Source organism: Vulpes lagopus, chromosome 11 (assembly GCF_018345385.1).
Source record: "Vulpes lagopus strain Blue_001 chromosome 11, ASM1834538v1, whole genome shotgun sequence".
Taxonomy (NCBI): domain Eukaryota; kingdom Metazoa; phylum Chordata; class Mammalia; order Carnivora; family Canidae; genus Vulpes; species Vulpes lagopus.
Window position 1 is genome coordinate 67,741,585 of NC_054834.1, and position 26,618 is coordinate 67,768,202.

General features: G+C 52.1%; 1 protein-coding gene and 1 long non-coding RNA gene across 5 annotated transcripts in view; one reads left to right on the forward strand and one right to left on the reverse strand.

The window, feature by feature from the left end:
* PRDM11 (PR/SET domain 11) overlaps nucleotides 1–26,618 on the reverse strand; it is a 94,234-nt gene that overhangs the window by 40,674 nt on the left and 26,942 nt on the right. For 3 of the 4 annotated variants that reach the window (XM_041722202.1, XM_041722200.1, XM_041722203.1), the window contains exons 2-4: nucleotides 19,148–19,272; nucleotides 18,671–18,774; nucleotides 17,837–18,099 (exon numbers count right to left, since the gene is read on the reverse strand). In XM_041722202.1, the coding sequence (XP_041578136.1) occupies nucleotides 17,837–18,099; nucleotides 18,671–18,774; nucleotides 19,148–19,266 (486 nt within the window). In that variant the 5' untranslated portion in view covers nucleotides 19,267–19,272. Of the gene's footprint in view, nucleotides 1–17,836; nucleotides 18,100–18,670; nucleotides 18,775–19,147; nucleotides 19,273–19,883; nucleotides 20,229–26,618 lie in introns of those variants that run through there. The other variant, XM_041722201.1, reaches the window with a different exon arrangement.
* On the forward strand, nucleotides 20,820–24,740 carry LOC121471432. The gene is made up of 6 exons (XR_005982688.1): nucleotides 20,820–21,228; nucleotides 21,364–21,506; nucleotides 21,586–21,625; nucleotides 21,708–21,808; nucleotides 21,953–22,043; nucleotides 24,685–24,740. It is a non-coding gene; the product is annotated as an uncharacterized LOC121471432 (long non-coding RNA).

Sequence of the window (26,618 nt, forward strand, 5' to 3'; positions counted from 1 at the left end):
TATACCTATCCTCCTCCTCCCTACTAGGAAACCTCCTGCGCCCCCTCCCCCTGGGTCCCAAACCCCTTACCTATCCCCGACCCTCTGCCTTCACCTCTTGCCCTCCGATCTCTACCCGCACAAGATCCCACGGGGTCTCTTCCTCCCCTGACCTACTCTATCCCTTAGGACAGGTGGCGCGGGCAGAGGGCGTTGTACGTGTTCAAGTCCCATTTTCACTCCAAGGTCTTTCCCAAATCGAAAAGCGCTGGGCTCGTACTCCGCTAACCCGGGAAACTATATCAAGGAATTCCAATATTTGGCCCAGGCATAGGACTTCACTTGGCATGATTGGCATGTTGTCGGGACCACCACCCTCACACGGGAGGACGGGGACCCTCTCCAGGCCGCTGCTGGGAACACGCCGACCGGGGCCATTAGGCCCGTGTCACTGTGCGGGTTCCAGGGGGCCCCGGCCGGGATTGTCAGGCCGGCCAAGATGCCCAGTCTCCTTGCTGGCACTCGGGTGGCCTCTAACATTGCCGGCAACTATGACAAACTCCGGGAAGTCGTTCAGAACCCAGATGAAAACCCTGCAGTTTTCCTTCAGAGGCTCACTGAGGCCTTAACCCAGTACACTGGCAGGAGCCTGCCGCCCCCGCTGGGGCTGCTGTCTTGGCGGCCCATTTCATCTCTCGGTCCTCCCCCCATATCCGTAAAAAATTAAAGGCAGCCGAGGAGGGTCCTCCAACTCCCATTCCCGACCTGGCGAAAGTGGCATTTAAGGTCTTTAACACCCGAGAGGAAGCAGCTGAACTTCAGAGGCAGGCTAGACTCCAGCGGAACGTCCAACTCCAGACCCGGGCCTTGGTGGCAGCCCTGAGGCCAGGGACACCGGGAGCCCACAGAAAGGGGGATCCAACTGCACCCCACCTGGAGCTTGCTTCGGATGCAACACTGAAGGACACTGGGCCTGTCAATGTCCCGATCCCCAGGAGCCGATGCGGCCGTGCCCTCACTGTCGAATGATGGGCCACTGGAAATCTGCCTGCCTGGGTCTCAGGGGATCATCAGCACCTGTGAGTCCAGCCTTCCAACTACTCGGATTGGACGATGACTGACGGGGCCCAGACTCGGACACCCCCAACCCAGGCTGAGCCCAGGGTCCTGCTCCAGGTAGCGGGTAAGTCCTGCTGGCCACGGAGGCGACCTACTGTGTTCTGCCTTCCTACTCGGGGGCCGGTTTCCCCTCCCCAGTGGCGGGGGTGGGAATTGATGGCACCTCCTCTATTCCACGGACTGCCCCACTCCTCTCTTGCAGCCTGGATGGGTTCCCCTTCTCACATTCCTTCCTTATAATTCCTTCCTGCCCAGCTCCCTCCTTGGCCGGGATATCCTACACAAACTCAAGGCCACCATTCGTCTTTCTCCCTCACCCACTGTTTCTACTCCCCTCCTCTTCATCAAAAATCCTGACATCTATCAACTTCTCCTCGTCTAAATCCTGCTACCCTCCTACCTCCCCCCTCTACTAACTCAGAACCCTCCCATTCCTGCCCTCAACTCCTGGAAGAGCTGACCCCTCAACATCCAGGAGTTTCCGATCAACCCCTCCCTAACCCTGACCGAAACCTCTTTGTGGATGGTAGTTCTCTCATGGGCCAGAGACATGCAGCATAAGCCATTGTTACCCTAGATGCCATCCTAGAGGCAGTTCCCTCCCCAAGCTCCCAGAAGGCAGAACTTAGAGCTCTCACCAGGGCTCTTCACCTGTCCAAAGGGCAACGAGTTACCATATACACTGACTCCAAATATGCCTCCCTCATCACACACACATTCTATCCTCTGGCAAAAGTGAGGGTTTCTTACCACCAAGGGAACCACCATAATCAACGGGCCCCTCCTTTCAAAACTACTCAAGGCCCTCAGCCTTCCCACTGAAGTAGCCATTGTCCACTGTCACGGACACCAATCCTCCAAGGACCCGGTGTCCTGAGGCAACAACAAAGCCAACTCCACTTTCCTCCACTTTCCGAGCCACTTAGGCCCCCCACCAGCTCCCCTCCTCCTCTTCCTTAACACACCACATTTCCCTTCTTACACAGACTAGGAAACTCAGACACTGAAAGAGATGGGAGGAATAGCCAGGGGAAAAGGCTGGATCTTCATTCAAAAGAAACTCGCTCTTCCAAACCATTTAGCTCCCATCATCATTTCAGACATACATCAATCCCTACACATTGGCCCCAAGGCCTTACAGCAGTTCCTAGAACCCCTTTTCCACTATCCACATCTCCGAAAGGTTATCAGAGAGGTGCATCACTCTTGCAAAACCTGCTCCACTGTAAACGCTCAAGGGGGAATTCGCAGGCCGGGACCCAATCACCAGCTCTGTGGCCACCAACCTGGTGAGGACTGGCAGCTTGACTTAACCCACATGTGACGCCATAAATCCTTTCGCTACCTATTAACCTTAGTGGACACCTTTATAGGGTCCACTAAGGACCTTTATAGGGTGGATAGAGGCTGTCCCCACAGCTCGGGAGACAGCGGATGTGGTGGCCACCATACCCATCGAACACATCATTCCGAGATTCGGCCTCCCGCGGACCCTACAATCTGACAACGGCCCAGCTTTCATCTCCAGCATCACCCAGCAAGTCTCTGAGAGCCTTAATATTACCTGGAAACTCCATATCCCATATCACCCCCAGTCTTCGGGTAAGGTAGAGCAGGCCAAAGGCCTTCTCAAGGAACATCTCACCAAACTTACCCTTGAAACCCGCCTGTCCTGGCCAAGCCTACTCCTGCTGGCTTTAACAAGGCTCAGAGCTACCCCTAGAGGGCCATCGGGTCTAAGTCCCTTTGAGCTTCTCTATGGGCAGCCCTTCCTGCTCACTCAAAATCTTCCATCATCACCTCCTCCTCTCCTATCCTTACCTGCCTTACCTAACTCTTCTAAGAGCCCTCCTGTGGGCCCATGCGGATTCACTCACCCCTACTCCAGAAGAATCCACACCAGATACTCCCCCAGCCCTGGCCCCAGGGGATAGTGTCTTGCTAAAAGAACTATACCCAGAAACTTTACAGCCTAAGTGGACTGGTCCCTATACGGTGGTCCTTACGACCCACACGGCCACCAAACTCATAGGATACCACCCGTGGGTACACATCTCTAAATTAAAGCGAGCGCCCTCACAAGATGTATGGACGGCACAACCTTTGGGACCTACTCAAATACAGCTTTGGCACCATCCTCCTCCTCCTGGTCCTATCTCCTAGTCACTCCACCACTGACCCTGGGTTTAGGTGGAGGTTTTACATGACAGAGCCCTGGGACGAGGGAATCCGGTCTCACCTTATTTCTACCACTGATTGTCAACCACTGGGGTTGCCATCAATTACTCTATCCCACATTTCCAGTCAATTCCTGTATCCAGCTCTGATCCTATAATCTGTTTCACCCATGATCAGACCACCCTACCTGCCACAATTACTGGGGTGAAACCTACGGAGGCTGTTCTTATCGCTACTGTAATATTCATCACCTTGGCCACTTCTGTCGGGACCCTTTCACTGGCACCTTTGCAACCAGTGACCTACGATGCCGCTTCTACAACACAATAAGTATATCCTAACTATTTCGGACCCTTGGGATTCCCGCTGGGTGACAGGAGGTAACCGCAAAATTATACCACTGGCCTTTTCCTCTTACCCTACCGCCTCTCTCCCAATCTATAGAACATACGCGCAGGTCTCACTTCCACAAATCCAATCCGCCCTAAGTAACCAAGCTCACACCATACATGCACAGGAACAACTTCTCCAAACCCACCTACAGGCTAACCCAGCTCAGGACCAGGGCCCCTTCTCCTGGGTAAAACTTATACAACAAGGCACTTCTCTCGCCAGCCTTTCCGGCATGGGCAATCTGTCCCACTGTTTCATCTGTGCCACCTTGGGCAAATCCCCCCTGGTGGCTATTCCCTTCCCTAATGCATTGAACTGCTCCAACCCCACACCCACACCTCTGGGACATTCTCCCTCTCTGCAACATTCCCTTATTCACAGACCCTCTCAACCACCAATTCCCTTTCTGTTATTCTACCCTCTAACTCTTCCCTCTGCAACGTCACCCTGTCAAATGTTACCTCCCATCATGCCCCATCGGTGGTTTCTTTTGGTGCAATGGCCCCCTTTCTAAATCTCTCAATACTTCTGCCTCTGTCCTCTGTCTGCCTGTCTCCCTGGTTCCGCGATTAACTCTCTATAGTCAGGCAGAAGTAGCCCTCCTTACCAGCCCCCCGGAAAAGCAGAAATGAGTGGTCTTTCTCCCACTAGTTGTCGGGGTCTCCCTGGCCTCCAACCCTGGTGGCCACGGGATTGGGGACGGGGACCTTAATCCACTCTGTAGATTCCATCAGGGAGCTATCTGAAAGGCTTCAAGTGGCCATCGAGGCCTCGGCAGAGTCTCCGGCTTCGCTCCAACGCCAGATGACCTCAGTGGCCAGGATGGCCCTCCAGAACCTATGTGCCTGGGACCTGCTCACTGCAGACACGGGCGGAGCCTGCATGTTTCTCAACGAAGGATGCTGTTACTACATCAATGAACAGGTGCAGTGGAGACCAATCTCCACACCCTCGCCAAAGTTCATGAGTCTCTCCAAAGCTGGTACCACCCCGGCGGCCCAACACCCCAATGGTCGCAGACCCCACTAACCACACAGCTCCTCCCCCTCCCAAGCCCACTCCTAATCATTGGTATACTGTTAACGGTGGCCCCTTGCATTCTCTGATTCATCCAGGAACGAGTTCGCGAAATGTGTCGGATATCTGTCAACCAACTCCTCCTACACCCCTACTCCTGCCTGTCCACTTCCGAGGGACCCCACAATGCCCCCTACTCAGCAGGAAGTAGCCAGATCTGAACCAATGCCCTATAACAAAAGGATCAGAATGTTGGGCCGGCGGGATGAAGGCGGGGGGTCGGGAAGCACCAACAAAATAGCGGTGGACCCCCCCACCTTGTGGTCCCCACCTCAGAACTTTCCCATCACCAGCAGACCACCCAAGGAGCCCAAGGACATGTCATCAGGGGGAGCCTGGACCTATGCAGGAAACCTGAACCACACCTTACCCAGACCCCATATAAGGGCATAAGCAGTTATCAGCCCATCCCGATTGCACCAGGAATATGCCCTAATACCTATCATCCCGATTTCACCAGAAATATGCCCTAATACCTATCACCCCCTATAGACACACAACCCCTTACTCCTCCCCCCTTAAAAAGCCCACTTGTGCTTCCCTGTGCCCGACTGCCCACTCTCCCCCTCCCCTGCGGGCCGAGGAACCTCGCCCCAGAGCCTGTCCCATTAAAAGCCAATTTGGGGCAGCCCTGGTGGCTCAGCAGTTAAGTGCCTACCTTCGGCCCAAAGCATGATCTTGGAGTCCCTGGGATCGAGTCCCATATCGGGCTCCCTGCATGGAGCCTGCTTCTCCCTCTGCCTATGTCTCTGCTTCTCTGTGTGTCTCTCATAAATAAATAAAATCTTTAAAAATAAATGAAAGCCTGTTTCGACCAACTTTTGCCTGGCCTCTCTATTTCATTTCACTACCAATCGGATTAAACCTGACAGGTAGATGCCCAAGAGAAAACATGTCTGCGTGTTTGCACACATTTATACCCGTACACACACATTTATAGTAGCATTGTTCCAAGAGCCAAAAGATGGAAACAACACAACTGTCCATCGACAGATGAATGGATGAACCAAATGTGGTGTGCCCATGTGATGGAATCGAAAGGCCATTAAGGAAGGATAATGCTACATACATAGTGATAATGTGGCACAACATGGATGCACCTGCAAGACATCAAGCTAAGTGCAAGAAGCCAGTCACAAAGGGCCACACACTTGTTTCTATGAATTCAATGATCTCCTATCTTATTCATACAAAAGTCCACAACAGGGAAATCTCTAGAGACAGACTAAATCAGTGGTTCCTGAGGGCTGGACAGGGAGGGGGGAGAGGAAGAGGTGGCGGGACAGCTAAAGATAGAGTTTCTTTTTGAGGTGATGAGTGTCCTACAGCTGATGGTGGCAGTGGCTGCATATAGCGGTAAATATACTAAACACTAAATTACACACTTTATTTATTTTTTAAGATTTTATTTATTCATGAGAGACACACAGAGAAAGGCAGAGACACAGGCAGGTTGAACCTGCGGGGAGCCAGATGTGGAACTCCATCCCAGGACCCCAGGACCACGACCTGAGCCGAAAGCAGACACTCAACCACTTAGCCACCCAGGCGCCCTAATTACTACACTTTAAATGGGTGAATTGTGTGGTATGTAACTGTATCTCAATAAAGTGGTTTTAAGAAATCTGCCAAGGGGCACCTGGGTGGCTCAGTTGGTTCAACATCTGACTCTTGATTGGGTCATGAGGTCATGATCTCAGGGTCCAGGGATCAAGCCCCACATTAGACTCCAAGCTCAGCAGGGGCTGGGAAGGAGCCTGCTTTGTCTCCCTCTCCCTCTGCCCACCCCCCACTCATGTTCCCTCATTCTCTCAAATAAATAAAATCTTAAAAAAAAAAAAAAACCCTCCAAATACTCAGCAGCAGCAATCAGACAAGGAAAGGGAAACCACCTTATACTATCTGCTTGCAAAGCACTCCCTAGACAATTAGAAGTTTCTGTGAGAGTGGGAAGACCAAGGATGTCCTGGAGGCATGCACCTATGGCGTTAGAGATTAGGAGCTGGAGCTTTAGTTCTAAATCCTGGCCCCAGGATTAGCTGCATGGCCTTGGACAAGTAACCTGGCTCCCTGAAGCTCCAATTTCCCAATCTGAGCAAGGGGGGAGAAGTACATCCCTCTGAGAGCACGGTTGTGACGATAAAGAGTTACAGCACACAAATCCTTGAGTGCCCAATGAACAGCAACTATTTGGTGGCTGTTAGGGTTGTTGTTGCCCTCCCATCCTCACTAGCTTTGGCTGAGGACCCCCTCTCTCAGGGGGCGATTTAAGAGTGCTGAATCGGGTTCCAACAAGGCCCTTCCCAAAGGAATCTTCAAACACCAGAATACCTACGTTCCCTATTATTAAAGCCAGGGAGCTCACGAGAATTTAGTGTCTCTCAAACGAGATCCTTGGATATGTTCTCAAGATCCAAAAGCTCACTCTAGGAATTCTTAATTCAATGTTTTCATTAAGATGAAAAATCCACATATGGGAATCACTATGAGATTTCTGCCGTGAAGAGTACTATGCTTGTAGCTGGGTTGGCACCTGTAGTAGACTGAATCCGTGGCCCTGGTTCCCACCCCTCTCCATGGGCCTTGGTCATGTGATTCTGCACTAGGCTCTCTCTTACAGGTGGCCTGGACTTCTTTGATTCCCTGACCTTGGCTTCATCTCTGGGACTGTTCTGGCCAATGGGATGTTAGCACACACCAAGCAAGCAAAGACTGGAAATGTGCTTGCGAGAGTGGGCTCGCCTCTGGGGCCTCTGCCTTCACCCGGAGAAGAGCTTCCCCAGGGAGCCCCTGCTCCTTCAGCCTGGGCCCAGAACAAACGCACATGGAGTAGACCTGGCTCCATGGCAAGGCGACAAGCTCGCCCCATGGGCTGGCGACAGAGGCCTAGCCTCACCCAGCTAAATCAGCCTCCTACGGTCCACCAGCAGACACACCAGACTAACTGAAGAACTGCAGTGTGGCCAGTAGATGCATGAGCAAGAATACAGGATTGCTGTTCTACACTGTGGGTCAGCCAACTATGGCCTGCAAGGTAAATCCAGCTGCCACCTGTGTTAGATGGCCCATCAGCCAAGAATGTGCATTTCTTGGTGGTTGAAAATAAACCAAGAGAAGAGTATTTCATTATGTGAAAGGTATATAGAATTCAAATTTCGGTATCCATAAACAGTTTTACTAGAATGCACCACACCTATGACTACTCTCCCACTACCAGGGCAGAACAGAGGAGGACACGTACGATCCGCAAAGCCTACAATATTTACTATCTAGCCCTTTACACAAAAAGTGTGCAACCCAAGTTCTCTGCCACTGAATTTGGAGGTAGCTTGCTAGATGGTCACAGCTGACCCTACAACCAATTATTGCTATCTGCTGCAAGCTGGTGCAAAAAAAAGCAAACGCAAGCTTAATAAGCACAGGATGCATTCTGGCAAAGAAAAGAAGCAGTTGCACTAAAAGATTCCCCAGTGTCTCAAATAGAGACAAACAAAGAAAATAAAGGTGTCACAAGGCACATGAAAGCACGGGAACGCCAAATACCAAAGAATCTGGGTGTCTGTAGTCATCACCATGGTCATCCTAAAAACAACAATTTTGTTCTAAACATCATCAAACACGTTACACTGATTTCATTAATTTGAATTACGTTGGTTTGTATCGTTCTGTTCATTTGATATTTGTAAGTCTGTCTTGGATAGTTATAGCTATTTAACAGCTCTAAGAAATGTTTCATCTAGATCTATGCTTATACCTTTTCAAATAACATTAACATAAGGTTAATGTAACACTGGGACACCCTCCCTCCCCGCCCCATGAACATTAAAAGTCAGCTGACCAACAGGCACAGGAAAAGGTGCTCAACTTCACTAGCCATCAGGGAAATGCAGATCAAAACCATGATGAGACATGCCCTCAGGCCTGTCAGAATGGCTAGCGTCAATGTGTCAAGGGATAACAAGTGCTGGCCAGGATGTGGAGAGAAGGGAGCTCCTGGGCACAGCTTTGGGAATATACATTGGTGCAGCCACCATGGAAAATAGCAGGGAGGGTCCTCAAAAACTTAAAAATAGAACTACCATGTGATCCAGCAATTCTACTTTATCAGCACGAAATGAAAACAGTTAATGCGAAAAGTTAACACACAACCATACGTTCACTGCAACATTACTGACAACAGCCAAGACGTGGAGACAACCCACGTGTCCCTCGGCAGATAAAGGAATAAACAAGATGTGGTAGAGATACACGACGGAATATTATTCATCCATGAAAAAGAATGAAAACTTGCCACTTGCAATAACACACTGAAGAATGGACCTTCAGTGTAGGATGCTAAGTCAAATAAGTCAGACAAAGACAACACTGTACGCTCTCACGTATATGAGGACTCTAAAAAAGCAAAAAGCAAAAAGCTGAACTCATAGACGTGGAGAACAGATTGGTGGTTCCCAGAGGCAGAGGGTAGGGAGTGGGTGAAATGAGCAAAGATGGTCAAAGTAAAATAAGCAAGCCCTGGGGAGGTGACAAACAGCACAGCGACTACAGTTATACCTATCTTTTTTTTGCATTTTTATTATTTTTTAAAAGATTTTATTTACTTATTCAAGAGAGACACACAGAGAGAGGCAGAGACATAGGCAGAGGGAGAAGCAGGCTCCCTGTAGGGAGTCTGATGTGGGACTCGATCCCAGGACCCCAGGATCATGACCTAAAATGAAGGCAGACACTCAACCACTGAGCCACCAAGTTATATGCATCTCTTAAAAGTCACCTCAATATGACAAAGGTGAGAAACACCACTGCAGCAGAAGTGCTGAGAAGACAAGGAATGGTGAAGGTCAAGTTAGGGGCTCCTTCACTCTGGAAATACTGGGCCACTTCAGAATAGCTCTTCATGCTCTACTTTTATTCCAAAATAAGAGATTTTGAGAATTACAGCCAGTTCCAGCCCAAACTGGTTCACCAGCATATTACATATTTAGGGGGAGTCTTGCCTTGTTTTGTGATTCACAACCAAACAACCAGCATTTGTCAAAGAGTTAAACAAGGCAAACCCATTTAATGCTTCCGATATTAAGAATCTTAGGATTGAGCTGCATATTTTTATTCCTGGAAAAGCTGATATTGAATCGAGAGTGTTTTAAGGGTCCATATATCTTAGAATATGAGAAAAGCAACTTTTTTCTAGCATAATCTTCCACTCTTCTTTCTAAGTATACTCTGTACTTCTGCTATGCCCTATCACCTGCCCGCCCCCCACAACAGTACTCGTGCCCCCGGATCCTTGCACATGTTGTGCTCACTGCTCATGATTCTGTGCTCCCTCAGTCCTTAGTGCCTCAGGGCACTCACTGCAACTCATCTCTCAACACCTAGTTCAGGTCTAGAAGCAAGGAGACCCCAGTAACTACGCGCACACTTAGTGCCAGGAATCTTGAGTTCTACACACCATTTCCACTAAAACAAATTAGGGCTCCTAGGAGAGATGGCTAGAACATCTTTGTGCACCAGAAAAGTAAGGGAAGTACTAAAATAAGGACAAGAAGCCAGTCTGAATGGGCTCCCGCTGGCCAAATCTAGGACAATTTAAACATCAGAATGAATAATGACAGGAATGGACTAGAACACACTGAAGGGGGAAAAAAAGGATTCAAGAGTCCATACTGACGCTAAAAATAACTTTAAAATGAAGGATGGGGGGAGGAGAAAGTTGAACATCTTTCTTTTTTTTTGCAGAAGAATATCACATAGTAAATATTATAGAACATAAATCATTTTAAACCGTGAATAATCATTAATGATGCAGGCAAGAATCATCAACAGTTGCTAAAACCACCGGGTTAAAGATAAGACAAACTGACTTCACATGCTTCCTGCAACCTACGGGGAGAGAGACACAACATTCTTCGGGCCAAAACTCTACAAGCTGAATCTATCATGAGGAAACCATCAGGCGAACCTAAACTGTGCAACATTCTGCAAACAGCTATCCAGGACTTCTCCAAAGTGTCAATATCCTGAAAGAGAAAGAACAACGCAGGCCAACTGTTCTAGGATAAAGGAGACTAATGACACATGACAATTCAATGCAGCCTGTGATGCTTGAGTGGGTCCTGGATGGGGGGGGGGGGGGCAGACTACAAAGGTCACACGCCACCAGGAAAATCTGAATACGGATTGCAGTTGAGACACTGTCGTGTCTATGGTTTAATTTCCTGCGTATACTAATTCTACTGTGGTGACACAGGACAGGGGTCAGCAAACTACCGCCTGCAGTTCAAATGCAGCCCCCATCTGCTTTTACACAGCTGTGAGCGAAGGGTGGTTCTTGCATTTTTTTAATGATCAAGGAAAAGCTTTTTCATATTAATTTCATTTCTATGACTTTTTGGGTGAAATGTAGATGAAATTCGAATTTCCTTTGAACTTATGGGGCACTCACATTTGGCATTCATAAATAAAGTTTTATTAGAAGGACACCTGTGTGGCTCAGTGGTAGAGCGTCTGACTTTGGCTCAGGTCATGATCCTGGAGTCCCAGGATCGAGTCCCACATTAGGCTCCCTGCATGGAGCCTGCTTCTCCCTCTGCCTGCATCTCTACCTCTCTCTGTGTCTCTCATGAATAAATAAGTAAATATATTTTTTTAAAAATAAAGTTTTATTGGAACACAGCCAAACTCATGCATTTGTGTACCGTCTCCGGCTGCTTTCATCCTGCAACGGCAGAGTTGTGTAGTGATGATGGAGAGTGCACGGCCCCGCAAGCCTGATGTCCTAGGCTTTGAGATAACCAGGTTTGAGATAACTGTATCTCAAACAGCTCAGAAAACAAAACAAAACAAAACAAAAAAGAATGTGTGTATGCATGCACGTGCCTGTAGGTATCTATAGAGATTCAAACAACTGCTATAAAATGTTAGCAGTGGGAGAATGAGATGCAGGGTGTATGGGTGTTTATTACACTCTTCTTACAACTTTTCTACGGGGTCTGAAAACCTCAAAATAAAGAGTTAACGGGAATTAGCAAACAAGCATGGAAAACATCTGCTCATTCTCTCTCTCTCTCTCTCTCACACACACACACACACACAGACACTAGCCAACATCTCTCTAAATGTCCTTTCTTTTCTTCCTGGAGAAGCCCATTATTCTTCCCTTCTCTGAGCTCTCCCAAACTTGGTGACACCTGCCTTTTCCCCCTGACATCTCATGGGCATTGCAACTGTCTGCTCACGCTTCCATCTATCCCAGTCACTCAGGGGTTTTTTTCAGACTGTTTGGGAGGCTGTGTCACGAGCTTTTGCATGTCCAATTTCAAGCTTCAAAATAAACCTCCATTTTACCATGGGACTTGAAACGGAAGACACATTCAAATACCATTTCCCCTCGGTTTCCCCCCAGAATGGTAGGCTAGCAGGCGGAAGGGCTGATGGACTACAGGTGAACAAAGCCACCGCCCCCACCCCCCCGCCGCAGCGCCCTCTTTCTAAGGACCCCTAGGGAAATCTCCTGTTCAGTACCAGTACCCAGAAGGACAGACCTTCCCAGGAGCTAACTGGGGACTCTTCATGATATCGACAGAAGGTCCAGATAGCTGATTGGGCTTGCCTATATCCCAGTGGCTGCAAGATTTGGACCCCACATAACTAAAAGTGCACATGCAGGTCATTATGGCGTACATTTTTAGCCTCATTCTTGGCTCCACCCTTGCTTTTCTTTCTTCTGTCTCTTCCAGTTTTAATATGCTATGGTGTTCTATTTTATGCATCCTGCTAGGCTACCCTAAATCCCTTCTGGAACAAGACTGAGCCCCAAGGGAGAAATGTAGACACCCTGTGCTGGCGTCCCCTTTTTTCTGCCTGTTACCAAACCAGTCAGCTGCATGCACTCCCGAACACCTCAGGTCAGCAACATCGTCTCTAGCTGCTGGGGTCTGAGGGCAGCTTGGCAACCCTGGCTATGATTTGTGGAATTTATCATTTCCAATGAGAGGAAAAAGCAGAGGAAGGTGGCATTTCTGTTCTAAGCAGCCAGAAGTGAGGGCAAAACCCCTGCAGAAGAGACCAGGCCGTGGAGAGATACGAAGCGGAAATGGTCACTGGGTCCATCTAAATGCAGGCCTTGGCCCCACACCACACTGGGCACCATGGGACCAGCCTTCTTCTAGGTTGAGGGGAGATGGAGAGGGAACCAGTGCTGGGCAGGAAGGATAAGGACATTAAAGCCAAAGGCCAGCAGACAGGAATAGGTGAGATAAGTAAGGAAGGTGGAGAAGGACCAGGAGACAGAATGGGAGGGGTGGGTTCTGGAGTCCAGACTGCTGGGTTGGAACCTCTGCTCAGCTACTTGCTAGCTGTTCAGCTTTGTGCAGAATGACTTTCCTCTCCAGGCCTCAGTTTTCTCAGCCGTACAGTGGGTAAAATAACAGAATAATAGCTACTTCTCGGGGGCATCATCAGGACCAAATGAGATTGTGCTGTCAAGTGCTGAGCACAGACCTGAAGCACTGTCTGTGCTCAAGAAACGTGAACAGGTATGCTTCTTACTGGCCCCAGCACTATTTCTACTGGAGCAGTGTGTACACATGAGCAGTTGTGGAAGGAAATCTGTTGTGCTGGACGAAGGCCAGAGCTTGTGAAGGCAAGCAGAGGTCAAGAAAGGACATCGAGTATTGGTTTGGGACAGGATTTGACAAATGAATGCAGTTTGTTTGGGATGTGATGCTTCTAGCTCCTGGTCCAAAATCAGTGCTTGTGGTTCACCAGCACCCTCCTTCCCACCTCCCTCCGTTCAACCAACCCATCACCTGAGCCAGCAGAGCTGCACCTCATTCCTGCTTTTCCCCAACTGAAACCCTGACTGAGGACACACACACACACACACACAGAGGCCCTGCTTTTTTGAGCCATTCTGCACATCTGTTCTCTCCCGGCCTTCAACGCCTCTCACCTCTCTGGTTCACAAAGGTGAAAGCCTCCACATGGTCCCTTGACCTCCAGCCACTCCCTCCCTGCCCTCATCCACATGTCACAGCCCCCAGCTCCAAGGCCCTAGGAAGAAACCTCCAAGGGAGCAACACTGCTGGCCACTGGTCCCTGAACTGCAGGCCATGCCCACTCTCGACTGGTAGAGCTGGTCTGTGAGCAGGCTGCAAACTCTGGGGCTTCCTCTTTCCCCTTTTCTCCAGACCCCGACCCAGGCCAGGCTGCAAACCTGGGGAAGCTGCCTGCTTTCGAGATCCCAAGCTTGCTGAGCTGGGCTGTCACAAATTGTAGATTCTTGGGGCGGGGGTCCCTTCCTGGGCATAGGCCTAGATTTTCACCTCTGCTAAACTTCTACCCATCCTTCGAGACTCATCTCTAATCTGCCCAGTCAAAATCCATTCCCCTTCTCCCTGGCCCTACAGCCTTCTGCAGGACTACAACCACAAGACAAGACAGCAGCACTCTGCCTCTGTATTACTAGGTTGGGAAAAGGCCTCCTGTCCTCCCATCCTTAAAGCTCAGCAGCGTGGAGAGGCGCTATCTTCACAGTCTACCCTGTGTCAGCCATGGGAGCTGGGGTGGCAGACTGAACCTCTTCAGTCCCCGGTGTCCTCTCCTGAACCAGAAGGGGATCGACCCTCGCCTACAGGACTGTCGGAGGAGGAATGTGGCACTCAGCTGGCATATAATCATTGCTTGCTGGCAGCCAGACTTTTAAAAACAAGCCAGGCACCATTGCTGGCTCCCTCCCCTCACCTCCCACTCACACCTCAATCCCAGGCAGCAAAGCTTCCATCACAAAACTGGCTGTGGCCAGGACACAGAGATCCGTGTGCTGCTCCAGCCCCGCAACTGTCTTCCCGCTTCTCTGCAAACCTGTCCCCACGGCCCGCCCCCTCCCAGGGTCTCAGCCGCATCCGTTGACATGCTTCATGCTCCCTACACGCAGGCCCCTGTCCTCAGCTGCCCGACATGCACCAGTGTGCCCCTGGACAGGCCACCTGGGCGTCTCACATATCCCACCTGAACTCAGCTTCGGTGCTCCCCTGGCTCAGGCCAGCTCTCTCCACGCATGTTAGCAGCCCCCCCACCCGCCCCGACACAGAAGCCCACTGCGTGCATTTCCCATCGCTTCTTAACAAATGGCCACAATACGGTGGCTTCAAACATGGCACGTTTATTATCTCACAGTTCCGGGTGTCAGAAGTCCTCAGATCAAGGTGTCGGAAGGGCTGAGTTCCTCCTGGAGGCTTGAGGGAAGAAGATTCTACTTCCTTGCCTTCTAGAGGATTCTAGAGGCTGCCTGCATTCCTCGGCTCCTGGCTTCTTCTTCTATCTTCAAGGCCAGCGGGATAACATCTTCCAATCTTTTCTGATTCTTACTCTTTTGCCTCCCTCTTATAAAAATGCTTGTAATTCTATGCCCCCCCCCATAATCCAAGATAATACCCCTATCTCAAGAGCCTTAATTTAATTATCTCTGGAAAGTCTCTTTTGCTGTCTAAGTGGACATGCACACAGGATCCGGGGATCAGGACATGGCCATCCTCTGGGGAAGGTGGGGACATAATTAGGCCTACTACACTACCCTCCCTCCATCTGCTCCAGGCCTCTAGGATGTCCTTCCAGTAATAGGAAAAATGCTGACCCATCTCCCTCCTGTATGCAATGTTTTCACCTGAACCTTCTTGATAATAGAACAACTTGTCCACCAAGCCTCATCTCTATTCTATATGCAACTGGTTCTCTTAGTAGGACCCTCCCACCAGGTTTTTCAAGGTTTGTTTGTCCCTCTTTTAACAAAGCTCCCTGCCCCTGCATCTGCCTGCAGCCATCTCCTCCCAACTCCTATCTCTCCTCCACTGTTCTTACTACTTCTGGTCAAACCTCTTAAGAAGTGGCTCCACTGGTCACCTGGGTTCTAACAAGGTTCCCATCAGAGGGCTTCTCCACCACAGCACCATCAACCACTGAGGCCAGATCATTCTTTGTTGTAGGAGGCCAGCCTGTGCATTATGAAAGGTTTAGCAGAACCCCTGGCCTCTACTTTCTAGATGCCAGTAGCATATCCCCGTCCCAAGTCGCGACGCCAAAACATCTCCAGACGTTACCAAATGCCCCGGGTGAGAGGAGCAGGGAGCAAACCGCCCCGGGTTAAGAACAACTGTCTGACAGTAACAGTTCTTGCTAAATAAAGTGGCTAGTGACCTCCCCAGCACTAAACCCAAGGGACGCTTTTGAGGCCTTCTCTTGCCTGTTTCCCAGCAGAATCTAACACCATTGGCCATTCTGCATTTCCCATCTCTTGGGCTGCTCTTCCTGTCGCCCCTGCAGGATCACACTCCCCTGCTGGACCCGCTCACCACTGAAGTTCCTCAACGCTCACCGTAGACCCTCTCCACCTCTTGTTCACCTATTCTCCCTGCGGGCTGCCCTCTGCATCTCTGACCCCACTGACCCCTATCCACAGGTGACTCCGGAAGTGACATCTCTAAACCTCCTTTCCAATCTCCGTACCCATGTAGCTCACCGCCTAGTTAACATAGCCACTGGGTACCTTGCCGTCAGTCCAAAACCAGGATGGAGATCTGGACCTCCACCCAGGTCCTGCCCTGCATTCCATTTCTCAGAGATGCCTTCCTGACCTGCTGAGAGTGGAACTCTGAAGGACTTGTCCTGGCCAATTCCCACACCCTTACTTAGGCCAATCAATCTATTTCCAAGTCAATCTCGCCTATCTCTGAAACAGGTCACAAACTAGTTCACCTGTCTCCATGTTGCCACCCCACCCTAGTTCAAACCTCCACCATCACCGACGTAGAAAATAACTTCTAACTTAGCTGTAGGCATCCATTCTCAACCAATGTCCCCACCCCCGATCTGTTCTCCAGGCTACGGCCAAAGTCACCCTTTCAAAACATAAATGAAACTTCTCAGTGTTCTTAAAGAGCAAAAGTCCCAGTTTGGTCTACTGGGCCCTATACATCCAAGCTTCTGTCTCCCCCCCCGCAGCCCCTGGATTTGCTGTACTTCAGGCACAATGATCTTCTTCTAGTTGTGCAAACAAGCCATGTTCTCTCCTGCCACAGGGCCTTTGCACATGCTGTTCTGGCCATCTGGTGGGAATTCTCTGCCTCTCAGGCTCATTGCTAGTGCCACACCAGACCGGTTGGAGTTTCTCTTGCTCAGCTGTTCTGTATGCACACAGCATTTTTCTGTCTCCCTTCCCATAACTGCTACTCATTCCTCAAGTCTCAGGCTGAAGGGAATCCTGCCCAAACCCCTCAACGACAACAATAATAATAGCAGATATTCACTGCAAGCTTCCTGAAAGCAGGCACAGTTCTAAGAGCTTCATAATATTAACCTATTTCATCTCCACCATCACCTGTGATTATCCTGTTACAGAACAGGCACAAAGAGGTTAAATGACTCATCCAAGGTCACGTTTGATAGTAAATAGCAAAGTCGGCTGACATAATGAACTTGGCTCCAGGCCCCAGGTCCCTGAGCACCATGAACACCACCATCTCCCTCTGCTCCTAGAATGTCCTGTCTTCTCCCTTCCGTAGTAATGATCACATGTGCACATACCTGTCCAGTGCCTGTTCTCCCCACCAGACTGTCCACTCCCTGAACATGAAGGGCCATGTTTCCTCTGGCGCCCGGCCTAGCACCTGGCATCACTGCTTTGTGGCCCCCAGACCCAAGTCACCCGCTCCAGAGGAGGGCTTGGGTAAACCCCTCGTAAATGCCACAACATTTTGTGGGGCCCACCAGACATACACACATGAACATTCACGGGGAAGTCACCCTGCGCTCTGCCTGGCTGGCGGGCCATGGGCTCCCTCGAGCCCCGTCACTGGTTCTGCTGACTACGGCCAGATGGGCTCCTCAGTGCGGCTCTCAGCCACCCAGGGTGGCAAGCACTCAGCCAGGGCAAGAGGAGAGCCACATCCATCATCCCCGCATCCTGGAGGGACGGCAGGAAAGCTCTTGGGCCTGGCTGGGCCAGCGTATGGCTCCCCCTGCTGGTTTCCTTCTAGGCTCGCTCCTTAGCACCCTCTCCCACGGCACAGCGGCACAGCCCGGGGACACTCACCAGCCAGGAGAAGAAGCCAGCTGATTTGTCCTGGGTGGAGATCTGCCCCTCATAGGGGCCGAAGATGTGGCCCTTGGGGATGACCTCATTTATGCATCGCACGTCATTCTCCCCACTGGCTTCCTTGACCACCTCCATGCCCTGCGGGATGGTGAGGGCAGCCCTGTCTGGGATGCCCACGGGCACTGGCGTGTCGGACACAAACACTGGGGGACCGTGGTTCGGGCACTCATCCACAAAGTACTCTTGGCAGGACTCGCAGACTGAAGAGATGGAAAGAGCGAAAGAGCCTCAGTTGCGGCAGGGAGGCAGGACGCCACGGCGGAGGCGAGGGGCTGCAGGGAAGCCCACCCTGAGGACGGCAGAGGGCAGGGAGAAGCACACTGCGTGGGATTGGCTCCACCCCAGCCAGCCTCAGGCCCCTGAGTCTTCCGTGGTAATAACCCATGACCCACCCTGGGGGCTCCAAGGACATGCCTGCCAATGCGAAGGAAGCCAGTAGCTCCCTTTGTTTTAAGTATAAAGCACAACTTTGGAGTCAGACGGATTTGGGTTTGAACTGCAACCATGTGCATCTGTGGGCTGGGGGACCCGAGGCAAGGTTCTGAACCTCACCAAGCCCCAAGTGTCCTCACCTGGAAAATGGGACCAATAAAAGCCACCTCGGTGGCTCACGGTGAGGATTCACAGAAGCCTGGCCCTGCGTCTGCTACATAACGGGCGAGTACCTATCATTAGTATGGTGGCTGCAAGTTCCCTAAGCAGAGATAGGGCGTGGGGTGGGTGTAGGGTGAGGGGAGGACAAACCCAGGCACAGCCCCAAGCTCCACTTACACCAGAAGTCCACTTGCTGGAAGCTTTTGGGCATGATGAGCTCACGCTTCCCCTTCAGTTTCTTGGGCTCCACTTCCATGGTTGAGGGGTCTGGTCTCCTAGAGCTGGCCAGGCCAGGGGCCGGTAAAGAAAGCAAAGAAGCCATCAGAGAGTGGCAGGCTGGTGGGCAGAGGAGCCGTGGACCAGGCCAGGAGGCCACGGGGATGCGGGGTGGACGGAGGAGTCCCAGCCAGGCTGCCCGTTCAGTGCTGGGGATAGTGAAGGAGTTCTGAGACCTGGGCCTAGGCCTTCGAGGGCCACGGTGTGGATTCTTCTAGCCTTCTAGAGCCTGCGTTCACATCCGCTCCCAGAAGCCGCCCATAGAAAGTTAAGGAAGGTGGGCCAGGAGTGGGAACTCCCCCCGCCCAGGGGCATCCACCCCACCCAGCCTGGAGACTCCCCATTTTTCCCTCTCCTGTCCCCACATAAGGGCCTCACCAGGGCTGGCCATACTCCTGGTCTCGGAGTGGTGAGTAGACCTCGGTCTTCACCACGGTCACCATATCCCCCACGGCCGCCTTGGTCTGCGCCAGGCACTCCTTCATGTTCTCAGTCATTCTGTCCTGGGGACGCGAAGGCGGATGGCGCAGGAAGAGGATCAAAGAGACAGGGGAAGAAGGGTGAGTGTCAGAGAGGGCAAGCGGGGGTCCCGTGGAGTCTGGTTACCCTCCCTGCCATCCCCAGAGGAAGCGCTTGAGAACACAGACAACAAAAACAGCTGTAGCCCAGCCAAGAGGAAATGCCATTTCTATCCCGGGCTGGTCCTAGGGAAGACTGGAGCCACCAGCCCCCTGGGGTCAGAGGCCGCCCGGGGGCAGCTCAGGCCAGGGGGCAGGACTTAGGGTAGCACAGCCAGGGACCCCAGGACTACAGGGCAACGGGTGCCAGGAATCCACAGGAGCCTCGGCCCCAAACTCTGCAACTGGGAGCAGGGGAGGGACCCACTCAAGCCCAGCTGGGGCCAAGGGGGGCTGGCCCATGAAACGGCCGCAGAAGCAGAAGCGGGCGGCGCAGCCCCTCACCCCGAGGCTGCCAGGGAATGCGGCCAGGCCCGCTTTGCCAGCTCAGAGCAGGTACAGGCGGGGCCTGGGGGTCCCCGCGGGCCGCCCCGACTCCCAGCCCCACCCGCTCTCCGCTCCGCTCCGCTCGGGGCAGTCTCCCAGCCCGCGCTTACCGCCCTCCTCCACCACCGCGCCGGGCTTCAGCCCCTCCCTCGGCACCCCGGGGTCCGCATGCCAAGCCCGGGGACGCTCTTCGGGCCAGGGCCGGGGCCAGGGCCAGGGCCAGGGCCGGGGCCGGGGCCAGGGCGGCGCGCGGCTCGGGCCGGACCGCGCTCGCGGCCCGGGACTGGGCGAGCAGCGTGTGTGACTCACTACCCGGGGCCCCGCTGGCCACACCCCTGCTCCTCGGCTAATCAGCCCCTGCTCCCCACCGGGGCCCCAAAGCCGGCGGCGGCTGGGAGGGGTGCGGGGAAACACGACGGCCTGCCCCCTCCGCCGGGCCCGCGGGGCCGGGGGGCGCGCGAGGGGGCGGGGGGCCCGAGTCGCCCCGCCCCGGGCCCGCGCCCCGCGCCGCCCGCACCCCGGCCCCCGCCCCGCCCCCGCCGGCCCGCGGGGCGTCCCGCCCGCGTGTCCGGCGGGGAAAGTGTGAGGTCGCGCGGCGGGGCGGGGCGGGGCGCGGCGGGGCGGGGGGCGGGGCGCGGGGCGCGGGGGCCGGGCAGGGCGCGGGGCGCGGGGCGCGGGGGCCGGGCCGGGCCGCCCTCTCCGTCTCACCAACCTTCCCGGCGGGGAGCTCCCTGCCCTGCCCGCCCGGCCCTGCCCAGCGCCGCCCCCCGCCCGCCGGGCCCGGCATTCCTTGCGGGGGCATGTGGCTTCTTGCCGGCCCCGGGGGCACGCAGTTGGCTGGCGGCCGGGAGGGGGGCGCGCGGGGAGCGGGAGCGGGAGCGGGAGCGGGCGCCGGGAGGGGCGGCGGCCGGGGGCCCCCGGGCGGGAGTCCACCCCCCGCGGGCCGGGGCCGGGCCGGGGCCGGGGCCGGGGGCGCCGCGGGGCCCGGGCCGGGGCGGGGGTGGGGGCCGGGCGGGTCGGCGGCGAGCGCGGGCGGCCCCCTGCGCGCCCCCCCTGCGGCCGCCGCGGACTCGGCGTGGCTGCGGCGCGGCCTGCGGGCCACCGGGCACTCGGCTCCCTGCCGCCGGGCGCGCCGCACGCCGCCGCGTCCCCACCTGCGCGGCCCGGGGTGGGGACCGGGCACCTGCGGGGGCGGCGGGGGTGGGCAGGCTGCGCGCCTGCCGCTGGGCCGCCCTCCAGGCCCACGGAACGCCCCCCCCCCCCCCAGTGAGGGGCCGGGTTGAGGTCCCCGAGGCGGGAGCCTAGAGCAGGAAGATGCCACGACTCCTGGCCAGTATGACCAGGGACTTGCCCAAGGTCACGCAGTCCATTCCTAACGGCGCCTAGACTGGAGCCGGGGACCTGCTCCGAGTAAATTGGAGACCGGAGAGCCCCGCTTCAAGCGTTATGTTTCAGGTCTGCTTCGCCCCCATGCCTGACTCTCAGCCCAGCCTCTCCGGAAGGATCACCGGGATCACCCTGGGGTGGGTTCAGGCCGCCCCGAGTCCGGCTGCTGGGTCTGGGCAAGGTCTCACAGCTTTATTTGTAAAGGACCACGGAAGGCTTCCTGCCCCGAGGAGCACTTCTCACTTGGATGGGCAACATTCACACACAACACATCCTGAGGTGGCTCAGTCTGCTGGTTAGAGACCCAGGTCTCCGAAAGGAGCACTGCCTGCAAATCCCAGCGGTCGGTGGGTGTTAGTGGACTGAGAATTCGTGTGCCCCCCCCACCCCAATTCCTATCCTTAATGTGACTGTATTTGGCAACAGGGCCTGAGAGGAGGTGATAAAGGCTCAATGATGTCACAAGGTTAGAGTCCCCCAATAGGGCTGGTGCTCTTCTAAGAGGAAGAGATACCAGAGCTCGCTGGCTCACTCTCTCTTTCCACCAGGTGAGGACGAGAAGGCATCAGTGTGCAAACCAGGAAGAGAACTCTCCCCAGGAACCAAACTGGCTGGCACTTTGATGGTGGACTTCCCAGCCTCCAAAACTGTGAGAGATAAATCTTGTTAGGCCACTCAGTCTATGGCATTTTGTCATGGCCGCCTGAGCCGCCCGAGACAGCAGGTTATCCAGCTTCTCTCTGCTCCCATTTGTTCATCTGGAAAATGTGGCCAATGTTAGATTCTATCACAGATGCTGCCGTACGGAAATGGAAGAAGATGAGTTTGGAGAGAGTTAGACACAGTCTCTGCATATCTGCACCTGAAGAAAGCTGATCAGGAAGGTGGGTATAAGTGACCTCCTTAAGGGGTGGCTTTGAATTCTCTCCATTGGATTGGATTTGTTTTTTTTAAGTCAGTCATCTGCAGACTGTGGCACTTTATTAGAAAAAGACTGCTCGGGACCATTTTGTATTTCTCCTGCTCTGGCCCCTCCATCCTCCACCAGCACCACCCCCATGCCACCCCCACCCTGCCATGGCGCCTGTGAACTTGCTGTGTCCTCCACTTGCAACACACCTGAAAAAAAAATCCCACGGATCCTTCAGCCCTCCCTCTCTTCTCTCCACCTCCTGAGCCATAATACCCTCTCCAGCTCCGCGTCCCTTACCTCGTGGCACTTGTCAACCTTAGAACAGTCTTTTGTTAGCATGATTATTTGATGAATACTTGTTTCCCATAATACATTATAAGTTCCACAAGGGCAGGCACCTTTGCTCACCACTGAAAAAACTGCATTGCTGGCACTTGTAACAGCACCTGATACCAGGGCAAGAACTAGTGAAAGACCAGCAAGGTGCTAGGGCATAAACTTTAAGGAGGCACCCCCACCTCTCTGGGTCATGCCCTTGGCAGGAATGGCACCTGAAAGTGAACACATCCTTGAATTTGGCAACTTAGGTGACTTCTTGCCTTAGCCTAGTCTCAGCCTTGCCTAGCACACAGTGTATTCTCAATATTTGGCCAAATGAACGGCCAAATGACCCCTGTCGCAATTTACCACCCCCTTTAATATGTCCTACTGGCCCCGCTGAGAATCTCAAGTCTAAAAGGGATCTCAGAAAGGAAGACAAGGTGGGCGGGTTATTGTTTCGAATCCTCTTCTCTTCTGGGTGCTTTCACTGATCTTAGCAGGGCAGGGTGGGTGGCCCAGTGGGTGAGGCTGGCAATGAGAGGCAGTGAGGTACAGCAGAGACTGTGATGGAATTAGATTCTGAGTCCGGGACCTGAATCTGATAGGAAGTCCTAAAGTGTATGCTTTGAGCACACGCACATCACTTAAACTCGCCAGGCCTTTCTGTCTTCATTGGTAAAATGGAAATCGTCCTGTTTGCCAGGTAATCCCCATAAGGAATAAATGAGGTAAAGGCTGGGGCGAGGCCTTGGGAAGAGCCAAGTGCTACGGGTCTGTAAAGGATATTAGTATTAAACTGGCCGCCCAGAGGCAGGGAGTGAGCAGGAAGGGGGAGAGGGGAGAGACCTGAAAGGGGAAGGGAAGGAGGGAAAAGGCAAGAGTAAGAAAATAAGGGATGGAGGGGAAGAAGGAGGGAGAGGAAAAGAGACATGCAGACATTTTCTGAGTCTTAAATGGAAAACCATTCCCTCTGAGAAAAGCATTCATTTATACCTCAAGATAGAGATGTCTACTGGCCATTTCCTTTCATATTTTACTTTTCACTTACATCCCACCTTCATCACGTAAAAGAACCATGATGATTTGTAACACAAACACATACTCAATGGGACAGAGATTTCATGGAGAAATATTGATGCCAATTATACCAAGAATCTGTTGTCAGATGGTTAGTGATCTAGCCGCCCATTCAGTGCTGAGCCTCCTGGCGGCTAGTGCAAAAAAGGAAATACGATGGCTTTCAGAGTACTCATTATTTGAGGCTTATTTATTGACTGCATGATTAAGTTCTCTCCATTCTTGGAGCAGTCCAGCTGCCTGGTGAACCAGAACCGAGCCTTATTTGCATGACTGATGTGCATTAGGGCTCCTTCCTGTGACTGTAATGAAGGTGGGGGGGGGGGGCGGGGGGGGGGGCAGGACTTCCACTGGGGAAGAGAAGAACACCACAGGCTAGTGTCCTTCACTGGTTCCATCTCAGCGGGCACTGGGAAGCCTGAGCTGGCTGAAGCTCCAGCAACTGTTTCTGCAGTCTGCTCTGGACCTGTTTGCCCACTGAGGGGCTTGGGGGAGGGCTGGCCCGCAGGCCTCAGGGAGGACTTCAAGCTGCTGGCAATGCTCCCTCTCAGCTGGCTCCTCTGAGTCTGCACATGCAGAGATTAGGCATGTTGCAAACCCAGCAATGAGATGCAAACCCAAGGGGGGGGGGGGGACAGAATGCAGCTCAGGAGGGCAGCAGCTCTGTTTTCACCCTTGGCGGGGCGCCAGGGTCCTGGAATGCCCGGCAGCTAGTGTGGCCTGAGGACTGGGAATCTGTGCCCACTTGGTTTTCCTAGCGGCTGGCCCCATGAGAATACGAGGGTCAGCTCCGGTGCCACCACAGCATCCTGTGTTGTTCCCTCTGATGACCAAGGGACAGGAGATTAGAGGGCTGGCCCAAGCCACCCAGTGACCTGGGCTGGGTATCCCGAGCTCTGGGTTTCAGTCCTGGCTGTGCTGTAAACTTTTTAGGTGACCTTGAGCAAGTTCCTGCCTTGCCCTGAGCCTCAGTTTCCTCAGCTTGAAAAATAAAAGGTCCAACACGGTTCTTCATAGTAAACCGTGGGGGTAAATAGAGGAAGAGCACGGAATCATTACAGGGAACCGTTGAATTATATGCCCGAGAAGCACTGCCTCTAGATGGAATAAATTATGTGCCTTTAATTTATACATAAGACAGATTTATAAATGTATATAAATACTTTTAGGATGAAGTAAATGATAAAATGGTCTTAAAATGTTATTGAATTCAGGCAGCCCAGGTGGCTCGTCGGTTTTGCGACGCCTTCGGCCCAGGGTGTGATCCTGAAGACCTGGGATTGGGTCCTGCATCGGGCTCCCAGCATGGAGCCTGCTTCTCCCTCTGCCCTCCTCTCTCTCTCCCTCTCTCTCTCTCTCTCTGGTCTCTCGTGAATAAATAAATAAAATCTTTTTAAAAATTAAAAAATGTTACTGAATTCATAGAAGCCGAATGTCACCATGTGTTTTCTTAATCAAATGATACCAAGCACAGTCGCTTGCAAACTATATAACCTTGAGAAAATTAACCACTCCTACCTTAGTTTCCCCACCTGTCTAATGGGACTGAAGTCAGAACCTGTCTCATAGGGCTGTTTATACACCAAAACACCTGGCATATAAGCACTCTATAAATATTAGTTCTTATTATCATTCATTTTATTGTTGCTTTAAAAGTAGAGCAGACATCAGGTGGACACACTGATGAAAAATTTTTTTACATTAAAAAGAGGGCTTTTATTAGCAGTTACTACCTTTAAGGGAGAAATACTTTTAAAATGTCTATGTTGGGCAGCCTGGTGGCTCAGCGGTTTAGTGCCACCTTCAGCCCAGGGCGTGATCCTGGAGACCCGGGATCGAGTCCCATGTCAGGCTCCTTGCATGGAGCCTGCTTCTCCCTCTGCCTGTGTCTCTGCCTCTCTCTCTCTCTCTCTCATGAATAAATAAATAAAATCTTTAAAAAAATAAAAAATAAAATGTCTGTTATAAAGATGTTCATCCCAACAGAAAAAAAAGGAAAATAATACTTAAAAGGGAATTTGTAAAAGAAAGACAAATGGCCAACATGCTTTATGGAAAACCACAAAATTTAATAACCAAATAAATATAGATTATAATAAACATCATTTTACCTCTATTAGCAAAGATTTAAAAATCTCAGCAATATTCCAAGTTGGCAAGAGTGGGGGAAAATACCCTATACACGGACCCTGGTTGGAAAATAATTGGTATGAACTTTTTGGAGGGCGATTTGGCAATACATATCAAAAGACTTGAAATGAGCAAAACCTTCGTAGGAGCAACCCCAAATCTAGGAGTTTATCCTAAGGACATAATTAAGCTGTATGCAAAGATTTACCTACAAGGCTGTCTTCTGCAACACTATTTTTAGTAGCAGCAAACAAACAAACAAAAAACACACAGCAGGGGAAAACATACACCTTGAAAACAGTAAAGAAAATATATATCACATGGTGAAATATTAGCAATTAACAATGCTTTAGAAGAATATTTATTGATATGGAAACATGCTCAACATATTGTTAATGAAAAATGAAAGTTACTAAGTGAAAGATCATTTAAAAGGCTCCCTGCTGGATGATTCTGACTATATGACATTCTGGAAACAGGTAAAACTGTGGAGGCAGTAAAAAGTTCGGTGGTCACCCAGGGTTAGCAGGAGAGAGGGATGAATATGCAGAGCACAGAGGATTTGTAGGGCAGTGAAACTTACTCTGTGTGACACTGTAATGGTGGATACATGTCCTCATGCATTTGTCCAAACCCACAGAATGTACAGCACCAACAGGGAGCCTTGATGTAAACCACGGACTCTGGGTGATAATGACGTGTCGGTGCAGGTTCATCAGTTGTGACAAACGTACCACTCTGGGCACTCTCCCATAGCAGGGGAGATCGTGGGTATGTGGGGCCAGGGAGACTGTGAGAATGCTATGCTTTCCCCTCATTTTACTGTGAATCTAGAACTTCTCTAGAAAATAAAATCTGCTTTTATTTTATTTTAAGATTTTATTTATTCATGAAAGACACACACACAGAGAGGCAGATACATAGGCAGAGGGAGAAGCAGACTCCCTGTGGGGAGCCTGATGGGGGACTTGATCCCAGGATCCCGGGATCACGACCTGAGCTGAAGGCAGACGCTAAA